We start from the raw sequence: 22,226 nt of genomic DNA on the forward strand, positions 1-22,226 counted from the left end.
TTTGATAATTTTCTCAGCAAGATCCTTCATAAAAGTAAAAAAAAAAAAAAAACATTTAAAGAGAAAGGGGATGGAGAGTTCAAAAAAAGTAAGAGTGTGAAAGAAGTTAACCAAACTACTAGAAAGCCATTCTAACAAATATTTTCCTTTACCTGCTTATGCTGCCCCAGTCAGGAGGGTTAGTGTTAAATGTGTTTCCTGTTTCTTTTCTTGGCTGGCTCTCCTGAGTCTGACTCCCTTGTTCTGTGTGATATAAAAAGGACAGGGGTCCGGATCTGAGGGGGGCTGAAAAGCAGCTGAAAGTCTAAGGTTGCTGCTGTTACCCTTATCTGACTCTGTCCTGTTGGCCTGCTGTATATGCCGAGGACTGGAATACCAACTAATGCACCTCCATCCCCAGGATCCTTTTTTAGCCTAGAGGGATTGCTGGGACCTGAATCCCCCCCCCCCCCCCCCCCCCCGAAGTTGCCACTCTTCGATACTACCATCACCAACTCAGCCAGATGTGGACTCTTTCCTGTGCAGGTAGGCTGGGGCAGCCATAAGCCTAAGTTAGTGACGAGTTTAGGGAGAGACTGTTGCCTTTTAACTGTCATTTGAAACTTTGCCTTTGCCTGGTCTGAATTTACTCAAGGGATGTAACTGAGTAACTGACAGCCTACAGTCATGGTCAGCTAAGCATATTGCGGTATGAAGAAAATGGTAAAAGAGCTAATGTAGTGTGAAGATTCAAGTGTATACAAAGGGTAACATAGGAGTCTTTAGCAGCTGACAATTGTAACATATTGTTGTTATGTTACCTTAGTAGTTATAGTAATTTAACAAAGGTAACTTTCATGTCACTTTTCATGTAATTTTTAAGAGTTATGATTTTCATTTCATAGTAAATATTGTAATATCACATTCTTTTTATTTTTTTGCCAATGCAAGACATATCAAACTCCATATATTATATTTTTTTCAATTGAATATACAGTATATGCGCTTTTGTGTTATACATTATTGCACTGTGAATAAATAAGAAAGAATATCTCCATGCTACCTGGACAACAATAAACAATGGAACACTAGCTGCAGCAGACAACGAACTTGTCAAACCGCACCAACAATAACGAAATAAAAATCAATATATGGTGTCGTGCTCTAGTTAAAAAATTAGTACCATAAATAAAGTGCTAAATTAGTTAAAGTGCTATATAAAGTGACATTGTAAGTGCAAAACTGCATAAAACGCATTTCTGATGAAGTCACGTGATCACGAAGATACGCGTTGGATTAGCTTACACGGGTACGGGAAGTGACATAATACCGCAAGCTTGCTGCTCGTTTTTATCTCATTTTTTACCTGTTTCTTTATGTGAGTACTCTTCAGCCTGCAAACGCAAACAAATATCTGTGATTACATACTTCATGATTTGGGTCCCCCCCCTCTCCTTTTTACTCTATGCTCACAGACCTGGGAGGCTGTCCGCTGTCACTGAGGCATGTAGAGATAACCTATCATTATATATGAAGACTATACATCAGGCTACCAGGCATATTAGGATATCTAGTCCATTGACGCTTCCCCTGGCCACTACCACACAAGAGGAACATCGGATGCGAGCCATTGGAGGATTTACTGACCACCACCATTTGTTACAACACGCTGTTACCTTACAGCGATAAGCCACTGCACACCTGAGGTGTTTATACACCAAAAAGGATTCACATCACTTATGCACTGAAAGACTGTATTTTCACTGACTGTCACTTGGAGCACAGCACTTCACTACATCTTATTTTTATTTTATTTTTTAATGTTTTCTATTCATGTGCACGTTGGACTCTACCTCATATTTTGTCAGCATTAGCACCTTTTTATTCTATGCGATTTGAAGGTTATGAGATTATGTAGCAATTGTGTTTCTATGCAATTTTGAACATGCGATGTCACTTTATATACCTTTTTTTTGCAATTTGAAGGTTATGTGATTATTTAGTAATTTTATGCGTTTTTATACAAATTTGCACATATGTTGTTATTATATATGCGTTTTATGCAATTTTACACATACGATGTGACTTTATATAGCACTTTAACAAATTTAGCACTTTATTTATGGTACAAATTTTTTCACTAGAGCACGACACCATATATTGATTTTTATTTAATTATTGCACTGTCACCTATTTGCTTATCTTGGAGTAACATAGCAGCAGTGTAATGTTTCTCTACATTTTCAACCCAGTTGATAGCCTTTCCTTTGGCATGTATACCGTGTATAAATAAAGAACATTGTGGACATTATTTTCACTCATTGAAATCTGAAGATTCTTTAGCTCTTTGACAAACCAATTGTTTTCTTAGCTGGGAGCAAAATACAGCAACTTCTGCCTCCTCTTCACTGTATGCAGGGTTTTCAGAGCTCTGCAGGAGTAAAAAAAAAATCTGAGAATGGTAATACAAAAACGTCATATACATACTGTGTGTAATATGTATATACTGTAAATGTATGTATGTAAATATATATATAAATATATACTGTATAGGGTATATCACAGTACTGTGCAAAAGTTTGAGGCAGATGTGAAAAATTGCTGTATATTAAGAATGATTTCAGAAATAGAAATGTTAATAGTTTATTTTTAGCTATTAATAAAATAGAAAGTAGAGAGCAATTCAAAACAAATCAATATTTGGTGGGATCACTGTTTACCTTAAAAACAGCATCACTTCTAGGTTCCCCTTCACACAGTTTTTGAAGGAACTCGGCAAGATGCTCAGCAAGATGTTCCAGACATTTTGAAAAACTAACCAATGATCTTCTGTAGATGTAGGCTGCTTCAAATCTGTAGGCTGTTTCAAATCCTTCCACATCTTCATGTTATCTCATACAGACTCAATGATGTTGAGATCAGGGCTATGGGGGCCAAACCATCACTTTCAGGACTCCTTGTTCTTCTTTACACTGAAAATGGTTCTTAATGCCATTGGCTATATGTTTAGAGTCATTGTCCTGCTGCAGAATAAATTTGGGGCCAATCACACACCTCCTCAATAGTATGGCATGATGGATAAGTATGCTTGTATTTCACAACATTGATCCTGATCAAATCTTCAACTCATTTTGCAGAAAAGCAGCCCCATACTTGTAAGGAACTTCCATAATGCTTCACTATTGCCTGCAGACACTCATTACTGTACCGCTATCCAGCCCTTCAGCAAACAAACTGCCTCCTGCTTCACCCAAATAATTTAAATTTTGACTCAGAGCACCTGCTGCCATTTTTCTGTACCCCAGTTTCAATGTTTTCATGCATAGCTGAGTTGCTTAACTTTGTTTCCACATCAGGGGTATGGCTTTTTGACCACAATTCCTCCATGAAGACCACTTCTGGCCAGACTTCTCCAGACAGTAGATGGGTGTACCCGAGTCCCACTGGTTTCCACAAATTCTGTGCTGATGGCACTGCTGGACATCTTCTGATGTCGAAGGGAAGTAAGCACGATGTGTCGTTCATCTACTGCATCAAGTTTCTTTGGAAAACCACTGTGTCCACAGTCCTCAATGTTGACCAATCCATGGTGTCCTCAATGCTGAGAAATACAGGGAGATACTTACCTATCATAATATACCATCAGGGAGGTGTGTGATTGGCCTCAAATTTATTCTGCAACAGGACAATGACCCCAAACATACAGCCAGTGTGATTAAGAACTAGCTTCAGTGTAAAGAACAAGGAGTCCTGAAAGTGATTGTTTGGCCCCCACAGAGCCCAGATCTCAACATCATCTAATCTGTCTGGTATTAGATGAAGGCAGAAGGATTTAAGGCAGCCAACATCCATAGAATATCTGTGGTTAGTTCTCCAAGATGTTTGGAACAACCTATCTGCTGAGTTCTTTCAAAAACTGTGTTTAAGAGTTCCTAGAAGAATTGATGTTAACTTGAAACCAAGGGGTAGTCACACAAAATATTGAATTGATTTTACTTCTGTTTGCTCACTTTGCATTTTTAAAATTAATAAAAACAATGAAAGTATATATTTTTGAAAGCATTTATTTAGACCTCGTTTGGGGGTGGCAAAAATGTGCGGTTCAGCCTTGCTTTTGTCACCGCCCCCCTAAGCTGCAATAGGCTGGATGTTTACATGTCACCACCAAGACGTTTCGGGACCGCGGTTAAATTGACCCGACATGTAGCGATTGTCAGGCGGCAAGTAAATGGGGAAATTCCGCAAACACCTGCACAATTGTCGTCAAAAATGGGGTTAAAACAGGTGTGAGGAAGCATGCAGTGCTTCCTCGTTGCCCGTCAGTAGCCTCTAGAGCGTGACCCAAATATGGATCGGGCTCTCAGAGGCGAGGGAGATTAGATGCGCGTTTACCCTTACAGCATTTTTTCACATCTGCCTAAATTTTGCACAGTACTATATATATATATATATATATATATATATATATATATATATATATATATATATATATACACAAAAACAAACTTGTAAATTTCCCTTTTTTATTCTTTAATGCCATGCTTTAAGCCGGGGGCCCCAAATTTTCGAAACAAAGGGGCAGATTACTGTCCTTTAAACTTTATGGGGGATGGACTGTGGCCAGTGGGAATAGAAAATGCCCTGACATCAGTGGAAGTAAACAATGTCCCATCATTCGTTTTAGTTGAAGGAATAGTGCCTTATTGTTATTAGTGGGAGGAATAGCACCCTGTTCTTGGTGTCAGTGGGAGGAATAGCAACCCATCCTTGGTGTCAATGGGAGGAATAGCACCCCGTCCTTGGTGTCAGTGGGAGGAATAGCACCCCATCCTTGGTGTCAGTGGGAGGAATAGCACCCCATCCTTGGTGTCAGTGGGAGGAATAGCACCCCATCCTTGGTGTCAGTGGGAGGAATAGTACCCCATTATTAGTGTCAGTTGTGGATAAAATAGTGCCTCAAGGGCTGGATAAAGACAATCAAAGAGCCACATCTGTCCCCAGGGCTGCAGTTTGCAGACCACTGGTTTAAACTTTAGATTCCAGGGCATTAGCAGAGATAATGTTAAAATCAGGAGCCTCTTGAGTGGGAGCATAATCCAGGAACTTTTGCATCTTTTTACAATTGTAAAATTGCTGTGTGACTGTTTATTAATATTCAGTAGCAACAAACATAACCACCTCAGGGGCACCACCATAGTGCAAAAAAACAAGGCACACTTTACTAAAATATATACGAAATAGTATATTCACAAAATTAAGATTCTGCACAGTGGGCCCAGAAGGTCAGCATGGAGGCCAACAAGTATGAGAAGGATCCTTAGTGCAGACCTGTTCTGCAGTATTAGTAATCTGTTAATAAATTACCGTTTAATAGTGACTTTAGATATGCTGCTTTAAGGCTGGTTCAACAGAAGCTGGCCGACATTCAGCCCGCGTTTACAGCAGTCCGCCCGACAGAAGACTGTCTAACGAACGGATTTTATCAAACGGGCAAGCTGGAAAACCAGCATCGATCAGCGCTTACAGCCAATGTGATCTGTAAAAGGGGGGCAGTCCCAATGTCAGAACAAAATAGCGCAGTGGGGAAGATTGCTGCACTTTTATCGCTTAGATAGCATGGCGACCTCTCTTTTTTTTTTTTTTTTTACGTTCAGCCTGGTGGGTTGAATAAAAAAAATCTTCCCATGTTTACCTAGCATTTGGCTGGTGAAATACAGATTTTTGGTCTGCTGCTCCATGCTGTTGAACATGATATAAAAAAAATTGTTCCTGAGAACACTGAAATATCTACCTTGCCTTTTGCCTATCTTGCTCCCATTAACTATTGTATTTATATCACTTTACCATGGCTCTGTGTAAAGCAGATAGGCTGCCTCTGCCCAAGCAGCTAATCAGTGCCTCTAAAAAGCCATGGCGAACATTAAGACAGTGGCCAAAAGGACCCAGACAAAGCTGACATGTCAGAATGTCAGCATGCTCAAGGGAGATTTTTGTAACTGAAGTAGCACCATGGAAAAATGTACCTAAAGTCAATATACAGTATGGTTTGCTTTAAGAATACCATGGGCCTACCTTGATACAAGCCGCTTCTGCTGCTTTCCAAGTTGCTAAGACACTGTGTATCAGGTTTTGAGCATTTTTCAATAGAACATCCTCTGCAGAATAATCATCACAGCCCGTAGCGGCCTTTACACTGTTGACCAAAATAAAAACCATTATAAATAAATGAACAAAGTAGTTATTATGAAATTATTATTTCACTCTCTATACCATGACATATCATTGTATTCAGCAGTTTCAGCTCCTGATCAGCCACAAGCATTCCCATTCTGACAAATCTAAAGATGGTCCCATGCTGAGTTTTTCTTTTGAAAGGTTGAGCAGCTTATATATACAGTATATATAGGTGAGTCACACTTGATGTTCCAAACAATTAAATCAGACTTACAATTCAAGCAGGCGCCATACTTACTGCTTCCATATAATCAGTCAAGAGGTGTGGACCTCTTGATTGAACCCAAGTGCAGAAATTTACAAATCACATTAAAGCAATACAGCCCGTTTTAAGCTTACACCCTTTTGACTTGAACAGGGCGAGAAGAGAAATCCAAATGAAATCAATATTTGGTGTGTGTCCCCTTTGCCTTCAAAACAGCAGAAATTCTTCTTGGTACATTTGCACACACTTTTTGAAGGAAATTGGCAGGTAGGTTGTTCCAAATACTTTGAAAAACTAACCACAATTCTTCTGTGGATTTAGGCTGCCTCAGATCCTTCAATCCTTTCAGTACAGTCTCTTCTTCTCTTCAATCCAGTCTCTTCATTTAATCCCAGACAGACTCAATGATCAGGGCTCTGTGGGGGCCAAACCATTACTCCCAGGGCTCCTTGTTATTCTTTACACTGAAGATAGTTCTTAATGGCATTGGCTGTATGTTTGGGTTCGTTGTTCTGCTGCAGAATAAACCTGGAGCCAATCGCATGCCTCCCTGATGGCATGGCATGATGGATAAGTATCTGTGCCTGATAAGTATCTGCCAAATCTCCAAAGCTATTTGCAGAAATGCACCCCCAAACTTGCAAGGCACCTCCACTATGCTTTACTGTTGCCTGCAGACACTTATTATTGTACCACTATCCAGCCCTTCGGCAAACAATTTGCCTCCTGCTACAACCAAATATTTTACATTTTGACTAATAGGTCCAGAACACCTGCTGTGATTTTTCTACACCCCAGTTCCTATGTTTTCATCCAAAGTTAAGTCACTTAGCCTTGTTTCCACATCATGGCTTTTTGGACACAATTCTTCCATGAAGACCACTTCTGGCCAGATTTCACCAGACAGTAGAGGGGTGTATCTGGGTCCCACTGGTTTCTGACAGTTCTCTGCTGATGGCACTGCAGGACTTCTTCCAATGATGAAGGGAAGGAAACATGATGTGTCTTTCTTCTGCTGCATGAAGTTACCTTGGCTGACCACTGTGGCTATGGTCCTCAACATTGCCTGATCAATGGTTACTCGATGCTGAGAAATACAGGCAGATACATATCCATCGTGCTATACCATCAGCGAGGTGTGGAATTGGCCTCAAATGTATTCTGCAGCAGGACAACAACCCCACACATATAGCCAATGTCATTAAGTACTATTTTCAGTGTAGAATACAAGGAGTCCTGGAAGTGATGGTTTGTCCCCATAGAGCCCTGATCTCAACATCAGTGAGTCTGTCTGGGATTACATGAAGGGACAGAAGGATTTGAGGCAGCCTACATCCACAGAAGATCTTTATGCTGGTTTAAAGCCAAAGGGTAGTCACACCAAATATTGATTTGATTTAGAGCGCTCATTTTGTATTTTGTAAATTTATAAAAAAATAAATAAAAAAAAACAATTAAAATACATATTTTTGAGAGCAATCTTTTCTTTACAGCATTTCTTCACACCTGCCTAAAACTTTTGCACAGTATATATATTTGCATCTGGGCAGTTTATCACAGTAAAGTTTCTCTTTGGCAGTTGACAGTACCCATTGGAGGAATAGTACATTTACTACAAGTGTTGCCACTGTTTAAATACAGCTGCAGGGAAAAGAATGGAGGAGTAAATACACTCTAGACAATAACAACACTTTAATACTTTACCTGGAAACAATGTTGAGTTGGTTGCTAATTGTTTGTATCTGCTCCATACCACACATGAGATCAGCTGTATTCCTCTCATCCATACAGTTTTTAGCCATTATTCGAACAAACTTTACAAAGGTCTGACCAAGTACAGCTATGGATTTAGCAGAGGCAATGAACTGTTCTGGGGTCTACATTGAAAAATAATTACAGCCAATGTGTAGGTCTTAAATATTGAATAAAAAAGTGGTTTGAAAGAAGCACTGCAAGGATCATAACACTTCATGCACAAAAGAAGAAAAAAGAAATGACATGCTTCAGCTGCACTGAAATAGAAGTCTTGTCATTGGCTTATTCACATTTTCTATAGGGCTATGTATGGGCTTTTTGTGGGATGGTGGCCCTTTTATGGCTTTTTCTGGGGAACCTGTATGTTTGTTTGCTTGTTTGTGCTTGGGGAGGACCCTGGATACTAGACCCGGTCTTGATACTGGATCTCAATTGCCCTCCGAATTAAAAGTGGGTCTGATACCATTTTGGATTAGGGCTGGCCTTTAGATTTACCGTCAACTATATAGTGCCTGCCTGATTGCATACAAATTGAAATGGTTTAGGCTTGACCTTATATTATATGGCTTTGGTAAATCTAAAGAAAAATTGTACAAGAAAATAAGAAAATTGTATAATGTATGGCCAGTTCATGTCTTTGGAGAGAAGTCAGGGCCTTCTGGTAGTATGTTGTTTTTTCAGATATAAAGGAACTGACCTGAAGGTGAGTACAGGGACTTTAATAATGATATCAGTTTATACCAGTGGCGGAATTATAGGAGTCGCCAAGATCGCCATGGCGACCGGGCCCCTTGCTGCAGGGGGCCCTTGAGGGCCCCCTGTACACTTCCATAGAAGGGGAGGCTGAGAGGAGCTCCCTGATCATCAGCCGAACTGAAATCGGCATTATGCGGGAGCTCCTCACATTAGCCTTTAGTGAAAGTGTGCTCTTTGTCTCCCCCTACAGTGCAGTACCTGGCAGGAAAAGCCAAGGTAAATAAATGTCTGCCTTTTTTTTTTTAATAAGACTAGCTACTGTATTTGTGTTTGTGTGTGTGTGTGTGAGCATGCATGTATGTATGTATGTGTGTGTGGGTGTGTGTGTGTGTGTGTGTGTGTGTGTGTGTGTGAGCATGCTTGTGTGTGCATGTGTGTGAGCATGTTTGTATGTGCGTGTGTGTGAGCATGCTTGTGTGTGTGTGTGTGTGTGTGAGCATGCTTGTGTGTGTGTGTGCGCGCGAGCATGCTTGTATGTGTGTGTGTGAGCATGCTTGTATGTGCGTGTGTGTGAGCATGCTTGTATGTGCGTGTGTGTGAGCATGCTTGTGTGTGCGTGTGTGTGAGCATGCTTGTGTGTGTGTGTGTGTGTGTGTGTGTGTGTGTGCGAGCATGCTTCTATGTGTGTGTGTGAGCATGCTTGTGTGTATGTGCGCGTGTGTGCGTGTGTGTGAGCATGCTTGTATGTGCGTGTGTGTGAGCATGCTTGTATGTGTGTGTGTGTGAGCATGCTTGTATGTGCGTGTGTGTGAGCATGCTTGTGTGTGTGTGTGTGTGTGTGTGCGAGCATGCTTCTATGTGTGTGTGTGAGCATGCTTGTGTGTATGTGCGCGTGTGTGCGTGTGTGTGAGCATGCTTGTATGTGCGTGTGTGTGAGCATGCTTGTATGTGTGTGTGTGTGAGCATGCTTGTATGTGCGCGTGTGTGAGTATGCTTGTATGTGTGTGAGCATGCTTGTATGTGCGTGTGTGTGAGCATGCTTGTGTGTGTGTGAGCATGCTTGTATGTGCGTGTGTGTGAGCATGCTTGTGTGTGTGTGTGTGAGCATGCATGTATGTGTGCGTGTGAGCATGCATGTATGTGTGCGTGTGAGCATGCTTGTATGTGTGTGTGTGTGTGTGTGTGTGTGTGTGAGAGCATGCTTGTATGTGTGCGTGTGAGCATGCTTGTATGTGTGTGTGTGTGTGTGTGTGTGTGTGTGTGTGTGTGTGTGTGTGTGTGTGTGTGTGTGTGTGTGTGTGTGTGTGTGTTGTGAGCATGCTTGTATGTGTGTGTGTGTGTGTGTGTGTGTATGTGTGTGAGCATGCTTGTATGTGCGTGTGTGTGTGTGAGCATGCTTGTATGTGTGTGTGTGAGCATGCTTGTGTGTGTGAGAATGCTTGTGTGTGTGTGAGAGCATGCATGTATGTGTGTGTGTGTTCATATATGTATGTGTATGTATGCATGTGTGCATGTATGTGAGTGTGCATGTATGCATATGTATGTATGTGAATGTGCATGTGTTTATCAGTGGCGGTGCATCCAAAAGGGTGCACAGGTTCCACCCCCTCTATGACCAATGGATAGATTCATGCATAGCATAGCATGAATCTATCCATGGCCACCGCTGCCACCCCCATATTTAGGTGTCTGGTCCCTTTTGGGGTGCCGGGTGCCTGAATTACAGCGGCGGGGGTTGTTTTTGCAGCACCTGATTAGAGCCATGGGCTCTAATAGGCTTCAAAATAGGTGAACTGCGAGCGCAATGCTTGACGCTCACAGTCTACCCAGGTGTGTTAGGAAAGTGAATTAATATTCACTTTCCTAACACTGAACCGCCTCTCCACCAATCAGGTGTGCGGGTCTGTTACCCATCACCCGATTGGTTGAAACGATAGACACAGCTATTAGACGCCCATCAGGAGGAGAGGACGGGAGATGGGGATAGCAGGAGATGCATGGAGGACCCCGCTCATGGCCGTTACCCGCTGCCCCACCAAGACAGGGTAAGTGGCGGGCAGACAGCGAGCGGGCTGTGGGGATTCACAGTGGCAGCATTTGATGGGCACACCAACAGCATTTGATGTGCACAGTAGCGGCATTTGATGGGCACAGTGGCAACATTTGATGGGTACAGCGGTGGCATTTGATGGGCACAGTGGCAGCATTTGATGGGTACACTGGCAGCATTTGATGGGCACAGCGGTGGCATTTGATGGGAACAGCGGCAGAGCTTGATGAGCACAGCGGCAGAGTTTGATGGGCACAGTAGTGACAGTTGATGGGCACAGTAGTGAAATTTAGTGGTACAGTGGTGGCGTTTGATGGTACAGTGGTGGCGTTTGATGGGCACAGTGGCTGTAATTTATGTTTTCTAAATCTGTTCCTTTATATGCGGCCACCCACTTGGGCCTGGGCCCTTGTGTTCCACCATTGGGCTCGGAGAAAAGAGCCCTGTCCGGAGGTCGGGGGGGCCCACCATGGTTTCCTGCATCGGGGCCCTGAAGGTTCTAGTTACGCCACTGGTTTATACACTATGGTAGACATGACAGGTCATGTTAGGAGATGTTAAAGAATAACGAGATTTATAGAAGAGCATCACCAATATCATTGTATGAATTTCACTTGCAGTTCAAACATATTTCCAGATTTAAGAATTGTATATTAAGAGATTATAATAAGGATATATTTTTACTAAATATATCATAGTTATATAAGAACCCATTCTCTCTTTGCATCCCAGTGACTGTCCTAGCCCACAATGATTAGAACATATACAATTCTTACTCCAAAGATAGTAGCCAGCATTTCAAAGAGCTTTTGTCACATTTCAAATACCTTCATCAGCACAATGCTAGTCATACAGTATATTTTCTATTTATAATGTTTTTGCAATAAAAAAATAAAAAATAAAAATAAAAAATACTTATTCACATGACCTGACTCTCAAAAGTCTAACCCATAGTGACTACTCCAGAGCATCCTCTTCTACACTCACATTCTGTTTACAGGTTTGACTTCTGACTTCCCCATTTCTCCTCTCTTAGGGAAGAGGAAAGAGTTTTAATAAATCCCATCATGAAAAATAAAAATAAGTGCACTAGTTACACGTCAACTAGTAGGGTGAAGGTGGGAGGGAAAACCTATGTATAAACAAAAATATGCATGGTGGATGGCCTAAATTAAACACTGTAGGCCAGACTTTTGCAAGAAAATTTTTAAAAAGTATCAAGCCAAAGTTATTTAAAAAGTGACAAATTCTCTTTCAAATTACAAAGATACAGTTCTCGGATGAATACCTGTATTGGTCCTTTCCTATTTATGTACTGTACCATGTAAGACATTTGTGCTGCCATTTCCTTGGTGATTTTTACAATTGTGTTACTCTCACCCTCCCATGTCTCCACTTCTGCAGCTAGAACACATGTCGTCACTTTGCGGGGATGCCAACCGATGTCTTCCAATGATGTATGGCTAGCCTAAAGGCATACAAAATTAAAAAATAAGAGTAGATTTTTTATTAACCTCCCTGGCGGTATGATTCAGTCTGGATTTAGGTGCTGAAAGCGGTACAATTATTTTGCATGGAAATTTGGCATCTTATATTGTAGTCCTGTAATTCTTAGGAATAACTCTCTTAAATATGTTCAAACCAGAGTCTAGCAGACATCCCGGGTATGATAAAGTTTATAATATAATAAAGAATAATAAAAAATATTCAATAATGTAATCAATAGGAACTTTTTCCGACCGAAAAATTGAGAACATGCTCTCAATCTTTTTCTGGCCAGCAAAAGTCCAATGGAGCATACACACGATCACATTTTCCGACCAAAAGCTCTCATCGGTCTTGCTGGCCGAATTTCCGATTGTATGCAGAATGTATGCGGCATAAAGGTTGATTAGCTAAAAGCAATTTAAGTGAATGAGGTAAGTTGACTTCTATCATCCAATAGTGTGCAAGCAAAAATACTGTTTGTTTTTTTCATTGCATGTGACTGGATATTTTTTTAACAGTGAATTAACAGTGAATTTTCACTACGCTAAGGGAAAATTGCCTTGCAAAGTGGACAGCTCCTTGCAAAACGAAGCCTATTTGCCATTAATAAATCAATTTCTTACTGTCATCAATCTGATGGGCAGTATCATTCAACCTATTTCCTCTGTGCCCAGGCCATCCTAGACCCACCCTAACCTGTGACTGAAGAGAAGGTTGAAACAAGCCAGTGATGAGCTCATCTCTTGGTCACTCCACTTTCTCTTCCTGTCAGCATGATTCTTTTCAGCAAATGAGCTGAGTCTCCCTCTTTTTCTACTTCCTTTCACCCCCATCCCTGCTGTACAGAAACTGTAAGAGGACTATACCAGATAAAATGTAGGTTCTTACACTGCTTGCATTCATAAATATTTTAATTATGCATTTATGATTATACAACTGCAATAATTCGTATTTTATACCTGCATATAGTTCAGCTTTTAAACTTCAATTCATTTGTCTTCTAAAATCAGATCACATGAATCTACCAGTTCTTTGTCATAACATGCAGCCTAATGCCGCGTACACTGGACTGGACTTTCTGGCAGACTAGGTCCGACGAGATCAGTCCATCGGACAATCCAATCGTGTGTGGGCTAGATCGATTGGTCTTCAAAAAAAAATAAAAATCAGACGGACCTAGAAATAGAACATGTTTCAAATCTATCCCACAGACTCAATTCCGATGGACTAAAAATTGGGTAAACCGTTCGTCTGTGTGCTAGTTCGATGGACCAAATATGACGCAAGGGCAGCTATTGGCTACTGGCTATTGAACTGCCTTGTTTAGTCCCGTCTTACGTCATCACGTTCAAAACGAACGGACTTTCAAATGGACTTCATGTGTGGCCAAGCCGGTTCATTCAGAAAGTCCATCGGAACTCCGCTGAAAATTGCTGCGGCGGCAAAGAAAGAAGAACACCGGTCAAAGAAGACAGAAGAAGAGTGGAAGAAGAAACAGGGGGAGAAGGAGAAGACCGGAGGATGAAGATGTGGGAGAAGATGGAAGACCGGACGAAGAAGCGGAGAAGAAGAAGAAGATTTTTAATAAAAGATTTGTCAAAAACACTACACTATTTTTTTAGTGAATGGGTAGGGGTACAATGTACCCCATACTCATTCACACAGGGGGGGCAGGATCTGGGGCCCCCTTGTTAAAGGGGGCTTCCAGATTCTGATAAGCCCCCTGCCCGCAGACGCCGACAACCACCAGGCAAGGGTTGTCAGGAAGAGGCCCTTGTCCCCATCAACATGGGGCAAGGTGGTTTGGGGTGGGGGGCGCAGAGGCCCCCTTGCCCCAAAGTACTCAATTCCCCCATGTTGGGGGCATGCGGTCTGGTATGGTTCAGGAGGGGGCCTGCTCGCTCGTCCCCTCCCTTTCCTGACCTGCCAGGGTGCATGCTCGAATAAGGGTCTGGTATGGATTTTGGTGGGACCCCCGTGCCATTGTTTTGTAAATTTTGGTGTGTGGGGGTCCCCTCCGGATCCATACCAGACCCAAGGGCCTTGTATGGACCTGGGGGGGACCCCACGCTGTTTTTTCTCTTGATTTTTTTTTAAGCCGGCAATTCTGTTTTTTTTTTTTACATTCAGTGTGAAGCCCGCTGACAACTGGTGACTCATTGGTTGTTAAGGACGCAGGAGCCGGCTTCCCGGCCCCCCTACTTAGCAACTAGCTATATACAATGTAAAAAAAAAAAACGAAAAATGCAAATCGTGGTAAAATCACAGTAAAAAACGTGGCAAGCACCTCAAAAAGCACTGCAGAAACACTCAAAAGCAACATGCATAGATGTGACTCAAACCTAACACCATGCCATCAATCAGCCTCAATAGGCAGAGAGAAGCAGAAGAAGGTTCTGTTGCCGATGGACAATTCCACCTCCAGTGTTCCCTTTGAGTCACTGTAGTATTAGAAGTGCCAGAATTTATGCTCTTTTATTGAAGCGACACTGTTGCAACCCAAAGGAATAGTTGCTGAGATCTAGGCTTATGTTTAGTGCCTGATATTTGAAAAATTCTAACTGCACAGCAATAACGCAAAATGTAACTAATGTTGAAAAATCCTAAAGTGCTGTTCCCAAATAAGCTTTAGCCTGTCAGTGTTACAATTCTGTAGCATAATGCTTGACATGACGCTACAGAATTGATCTGGTGTCACCAAATCATAGGGAAGGTGGAAACAAATATTCAGCTTATTTCTCATTTGTCTACAAATGTAAAATTAGAAAAAAGCTGAATTGAAATCTAATGTGCACTGAATTATGTGCTTTGCACACATGCATTACATTTGGCACTACCTTATTAAATTTGCTAATTTATGTAACTCAAGTAACAATTCTACCTTTTGACATTCCATAATGACAGATGTCTTCCTTAGATGTTCAGCAGGCACCAGCAGTAGCTTGGACTTAATTAAACTTTCAGCTTTTGATACTTTTAATTCTTTATTTAGTGTGTCCTGTGATACCGTAGTTGGTGTCATGTGTGTTTGTTGAGTGGCATATTCCCGTTTGGTTGTTTTTGTTTTTCCAAGAGATATTGGGGAATATGTTCTCCCGCAGGGTGACTCTTTAAAATATTTTTCATTGTGTTCTTCTACAGTAATTACCTCAGTTTTTGGACATATTGCTACGTGAATGCTTGTTTCCTTCTGCAATTCCTCATGAATAGTTTCAGCGTGTCCTCTATAAAGCACAGTATGAGTTTTTCTGCTCTTTATATTACTCCTTGCTATTTTTGTTTGTATCCCAATAAAGTCTGAAGGACCTTTTAGATTCTTTAGTTCCTGGCTTTTTGTTTCCTTTTGCCCTTCAGAAAGTAATATATGCTGTTGTTCATGATTCTTTGAGCCCTGTTCAACTTTTTCTTTCTGGTTTCCAGGAGTTAATTTATGTGTTCTTTGTTTTAAGGATTCCTGAATATTCATTTGTTTTGGGACATTAGAGCATTCTGAAAGTGCTTTATGATTCCTTGATCCCTGTTTAATTTCCTCCTGCCCTCCATAGACCACTACTTGCATTTCAAGTGGTAGCCCAGTACTATCTGAAAGGACTTTTTGATTTAATGATCCCCAATTGGATGTATCTTTTTGTATTGTGGTGTTTTTAGAATTAGCTCTGTGGTTGCTCGGTTCTTGTATTTGTATCTTTTTGCTTTCTATACCTGGTCTTTGATTTCTTGATTCCTGATTGGATGCATCTTTTTGTATTGTGATGTTTTCAGCATTAGCTCCCTGATTGCTTGATTCTTGATTTGATGCTTCTTTTTGTGTTTTTTTGCTTTCTGTAAGTGTTCTTTGATTTATTGGTTCCTGATTTGATGCATTTGTTTGTATTGTGATGTTTTCAACATTAGCTCCCTGATTGCTTGATTCCTGATTTGATGCTTTTTTTTGTATGTTTTTGCTTTCGGTAATCGTCCTTTGATTTCTTGATTCATGATTGGACACATCTATTTGTACTGCTGTGTTTTCAGCATAAGCTCCTTGATTGTTTGATTCCTGATTTGTTGCTTCCTTTTGTATTGTTTGACTTTCTGTAAGTGGTTTTGAATTTCTGCATTCCTGAATGAAGGTTTGTTTCAGCATTCCAGCACTTTTGGTATATGTCCTCTGAATCTTTGAATGGAGATGTATTCCTTCCTTCTGTACTGCATCAGGCAATGTCTGCCTTTTTATTCTTTTTGATTCTTTTCTGGTTATTTTATTCAGCACACCTTGTTGTGTCATCATAGCCTGTTCAGATGTTTCATTGTTTACTTTAGATTCCATCTGATTGGTCATTTCCAAATGTTCTCTATTAATTTCACATCCACTAACCTTTTTTTCACACTTTACATTGGTTTCTTGTTGTAAGGCCACACTAAATATTTTAGACTGTTCTTGAATAAAACGCTTATCATATTTTGTTTGAGTTACTGTTTCTTGTTGGGAGTTGGATGCTTCTATAATTTTTCTAACAGTGCTCTTTGGGTCTTTATTTAATTTCATCCGCTCTCCCTTTACATCTGTACTTTGTTTTTTACATTTTATTACATTTTCTAAATTACTTTTATTACTGTCATCAATTTCACTGTTGTCATCACCACAGGATGCACTTTGCTCATAAATAGCATTACTGCTATGTTCATTAGACTCATCTTGCACTCTATGACTTGAATATTTTTGCTCAGTTTCTTTGCCTGCCCTAGATGACTCCATATTTTTAGTCACTGTTTGTATTGATGTATCTGATTTTACATTCTCAAGGACAGTGGGAATGATAGCATTTTGGTTCTCTAACTCTTCGCACATTTCTAAGCACTCTTTGATAAATATTAAGGTTACTGCATCTATATCTGCATCACATTGAAGGTGTGAAATTAACTGGTCTGCTTTTGCTAACCAGTTCAAAGACATGGCATTAACCATGAACATTTCCCAGTTGTTGTGATTGTCTATAAGTAATCTTAATCTAGCTACTAAATCCCCTGTAAGGAAAAAAAGATGATCAACCAAAAATGCAACGTCATTTTTCTTTTCTAAGCAAAGATCCATCCTGAGTCTGTCTTTTATTAATGTTATATTACCTACTAACAATTTAGCTTCATTTTCAAAAGTCTCTCTTATTAGAGATTTGTCTGTAGTTTTAACTAAGACTAAATTGACCATTCTTTGAAGTAAAGTATGCTTTCCGTTATACATGATTTTAAGGTGGTACATAAGCAATTTTGCCTTAAACATAAGCTGCTTTTGAAGGAGCACACACTTTATGTTAAGGAACATTTTTGGCTTGGTAGCACATTTAGGTTCACTAAGTTCATCCCTCATTTTTAGAACTGACTCTGTCAGGGCATCCACCTCTTCCTTGAGAAGTTCAACAGTTTTTTGATCTTTCTCTTCTGTAAGCATCGAACCCGAGAGAGCAGATGCTTCCTGTAGCCATAATGAGGCTTCACACAAAAGAATAAGACTTTTGCACTCAGAAAGATTCAGTTCTGACATATCCATTGATTCAGAAATTAATAAATGATCAATGCCTATGAAGTCATCTACACATTTTGATAACTGTTGGACAGCAACTGACCACTGTATACAAACATCTTCTAATTTTTGAGTATCAGGTTTTATTTTAAAGCATAGTACTTTTGTGAGTAATTGATTTGCAACAGCCTGGCACTTGGAGAACTTGACATGAATTTTAATGAGAGATTCTTGTTTTTCAGAAAATGTGGGAAAATCCAGACCATCGTGGCCACTAAGTAAATGTTCACTTAAAGACTGGACAATCGATGAAATGTGCTGCATAATTCCATTAAATATCTGGATATTGGTGCTGGCATCCAAATGAGTTGAGCGGCAGAACAATTCATGAGAAAAGCTATACCAAAAACTTGCAAAGGACACAAGGTGAGTTTTAATCTCTTCAATACAATGTGAAAGTAAAACTGCTGTTTGAGTAAGTCTGCCCATGCAAACTGAGTCTGTGTCTCCTTCCTTAGTTATGTGAGCAAGACTTAATATTAGAGATTCAACTTCTTTATACCTATGTATGTCCTTTTCAGATATATTGGCCTGGGGAAGGCAGTCTTTGATTTCTTCAAGATAAATGCTTGAGATTTTAATTAGGGTAGAACTGTATACATTAATCTCCTTCATATTTAGCTGCTTTACTGCCGATAGAAGATCACCTACAAGTGTTTGAAGGTTTGAAATTTGCTTTGTCTTTCCAGTATTTACAATACTATTTACAAATTCTCTTGATCTAGTGGGTAAAGGAAGAGGTTTGCTCAGATACCCTTCGTATGATAAGCACTTGGTAGGCTCTCCTGAGATTTCATAATGCCCCGCTTTTACTTGATCAAATTCATTTAAATCAATTATCATAGGTTTATGACCTACTGGAGCAGCTTCTGTTCTTAAAGGACTAAGCAGGTCTGGATGATTGCATCCACTAACACCTTCTTTAACACTGTTTATACATTCAAACAACCTATTCATTTTCTCCAAGAAAGACGTTTGCGTTACCACACAGGAAATAGATTCAACACAATTCATTATAGCTTCCCTTGTTTCAATTACTGCTCTTTCCAGTTGTCTGACAAGAACTCTTAGGCCATTCCTGAAAATGGGGTCCTTACTTTGGTCAACATGTCTATTAATAACTTGACACAAACGTTCAGCCAGATCGCACAGGTCAGCACCATGATGCTGAAAGATTTCAGGCTCCTGACTTCTAAGGAGTTTTTCACAGTGATGCCTGTTAACTTCAATCTCTTTAATAGATAAGTCCAAAAATTGATGCACAGTAAGCATGCTGTCAAAACTGATCATAAGGCTGTCTGTAGCCTGGATCCATTTCTGATAAATGTACTGTGCTTTTTCAAACATTCTAGTTTCATAGTATGAGTTATTGTCTATAATGAACTCAACAACTTCATCCCTCACTCTGCACAAGAAATCTACTGAGTTTTGTATTTCTTCTACATTTCTTTCTTGAGAACAAAGAGCCAGCACAAGACTAGATATTTTCAGTAGATGTTCTGCATGATTTTGAAATGCTTGAAGGAGCTGTAAAGATTTTGAAGCAATGAGACTTTGTGTGTATAGAGTTGTTTTTTTATTGTTCTTCAGAGCAGTCTTCAACAACCTCTTTAGAGGATCCTTAACAGTAAAAGCATCTAAGATTTGATAGAATATAGTAGAAACCAGGAGTTGGCTAAGATCGCTAATTTCAACTTTCATGAATGCACATTGTTGTTGTAGTTGACAATGTAGGTTTCCAATATCTGAACTTTCCTGTAACTCACTGAGATAATCACAAAGCTTCTTCCTCTTTTCCAAAAGATGCTGGCAGTGCTTGACCAGACGCAGCTTTATATTTGGTCTTGAACAATCAGCTACATACATGGAGAAGAACACAACAGCTCCCACAAGGAAGTCCAGATCACTGCAGTTGAACTCTTTTAAGTTTGAAGTGGATAATAGTTTGTGCAATCTGCTCATATCCTGAGAAAATGAGCCTTGCCTTTTGTTTAGTTCTTGTTTGGCTGGTCCATTTTTTAGCAAACATTTTAGTTCCTCTAATGTTTTTGAAGCAAGATCAAAAATATACAACTTCGAAGCAATCATTTGCTCATTCTGTGGATGTTTTATGTTGCTCTGAGTTGCTGTGTACAACATTGGAACACATTTCCTGAAGGTTTGCATTGTTTCTGATAAATGGTGCTGGTGTAAAGTATCCTTGATGTCTATAATTCTCCTCTCTATCAAACTATTCACCAAGAGAAGAGCTTCTGAAAATTCACAGAAGTGAGTTAGGAGGTGTGGTGTGCTTTCTGCTTTGTGTAAATAATGCAAGCATTCAAGGAGCCAGTTTACAGCTTCATTAATCTTTCTCACTCCAGCATCATCTTCTAATTGAAGTATCTGTTAAAGAACATATTAATCACACATTATTTAAATAGCTTTTGCAGTGGGATGGAAAGGTTGTATTGCATAAGAATTTAAAGGTGAATTCCAGGAAGGTTTAAAAACACAAATAAATGTAGCTCCCTATTCATTAATACATCATTACATGCAGGGCCGTCTTTAAGGCAGGGGAAAAGGGGCAGCTGCCCTGGGCCCTGTCATTGTTGTGCGGCCCAAAGCAGCTGCCTCATACTTGCCAACTATCCCAGTTTAAATTCCCTTGTCCCTTGAGGTTTTAGTCCTGTTCTGTGTCCTGATATCTCAGTGTGAAGTGATGCTACTAATGCTGCCCAGCTCTGCCCTATTGTTGTGTACAGATGACTCACCAGCGGACCGTGTGTTTACATGTAAATAACTGTCATTCATATGTAAATAGCAGCAGTATTCATATGTAAATAGCTGAGGCCGGTGGCATTGATATGTAAATAAGGGCGGCATTCATATGTATATCATGCCCCTCTGCAGTAAGAAGGATGTGCTGTAATCTATAGCAACCAGTGAGCAGTATTACTGTACCGTAACCTCTAGCAACCAATCAACAAGCAGAAATCATGTGCTGTAACCTCTAGCAACTAATCAGTGACCTTACTGTGTGCTGTAACCTCTAGAAACCAGTCAGTAAGTAGTAATGATGTGCTGTAACCTCTGGCAACCAATGGCAATAGCTGCCTAATATGATACAGTAAACTGATTTTAAGTCTAGCTGCTATTTATTGTATGTCTCAGAGCAGGTGGAGAGCAACATTGCAGGGCGGGGGGGGGCAAGAAAATTTTTGCCCAGGGTCCAATCAATATTAACCACTTGCCGACCAGCGCACGACGATGTACGTCGACAGAATGGCACGGGCAGGCAAATGGGCAAACATGTACGTCCCTTTAAATTTGCCGCCCTGCCATCGGGAGCGCGCCGCCGGCAGCGAGCTCCCGTGCTGGTCGGGACCCCCGTGAGTCCGGTCGCGGGACCCGCGGACTCGATCGCCGCGGGCATACCCGCGATCGTCTCACGGAGCGGCCAAATGAAGAAATGCCGTTGTAAACAGCATTTCTCCATTCTGCCCAGCAACTAGTGACGCTGATCTCTGCTCCATGTGATTGGAGCAGAGATCAGTGTTCACTAAATGAAAGCCCAACCCCCCCACAGTTAGTAACACACCCCTAGGAACACTTAACTCCTACACTGCCACCCACTGGTTAACCCCTTCACTGCCAGTGTCATTTACACAGGAATCACTGCATTTATATAGCAGTGATTACTGTATAAATGACAATGGTCCCAAAAATGTGTCAAAAATGTCCGATGGGTCCCCCACAATGTCGCATTCACAATAAAAATCGCTGATCGCCGCCATTACTAGTAAAAAAAAAATAATAAAAATGTATTAATAAAAATGCTATAAAACTATCTCTATTTTGTAAACGCTATAACTTTTGCGCAAACCAATCAATAATCGCTTATTGCGATTTTTTTTACCAAAAATATGTAGAAGAATATGTATTGGCCTAAACTGAGGGAAAAAAATGTTTTTTTATATATTTTTGGGGGATATTTATTATAACAAAAAGTAAAAAATAATGCGTTTTTTTCAAAATTGTCGCTCTATTTTTGTTTATAGCGCAAAAAATAAAAATCGCAGGGCTGATCAAATACCACCAAAAGAAATCTCTATTTGTGGGAAAAAAAGGATGTCAATTTTGTTTGGGAGCCACTTCGCACGACCGCGCAATTGTCAGTTAAAGCGACGCAGTGCCGAATCGCAAAAAGTGGTCTGGTCTTTGACCAGCAAATTGGTCCGGTCTGAAAGTGGTTAAAGATGGCCCTGATTACATGTATT

At 40.4% G+C, this 22,226-nt stretch overlaps 1 protein-coding gene across 1 annotated transcript in view; it reads right to left on the reverse strand.

Annotated features, from left to right (window-relative positions):
* Positions 1-11,372: 11,372 nt before the first annotated feature.
* LOC143986687 (uncharacterized) overlaps positions 11,373-22,226 on the reverse strand; it is a 29,434-nt gene continuing 18,580 nt past the window's right edge. Inside the window, exons 4-5 of the mRNA XM_077485094.1 lie at positions 15,289-20,352; positions 11,373-12,387 (exon numbers count right to left, since the gene is read on the reverse strand). Of these exons, the coding sequence (XP_077341220.1) occupies positions 12,148-12,387; positions 15,289-20,352 (5,304 nt within the window). The 3' untranslated portion in view covers positions 11,373-12,147. The remainder of the gene's footprint in view (positions 12,388-15,288; positions 20,353-22,226) is intronic.

This window comes from Lithobates pipiens, unplaced genomic scaffold (assembly GCF_037356315.1).
Source record: "Lithobates pipiens isolate NorthernLeopardFrog02 unplaced genomic scaffold, aLitPip1_a1.2 Scaffold_18, whole genome shotgun sequence".
NCBI classification, from domain to species: Eukaryota; Metazoa; Chordata; class Amphibia; order Anura; family Ranidae; genus Lithobates; species Lithobates pipiens.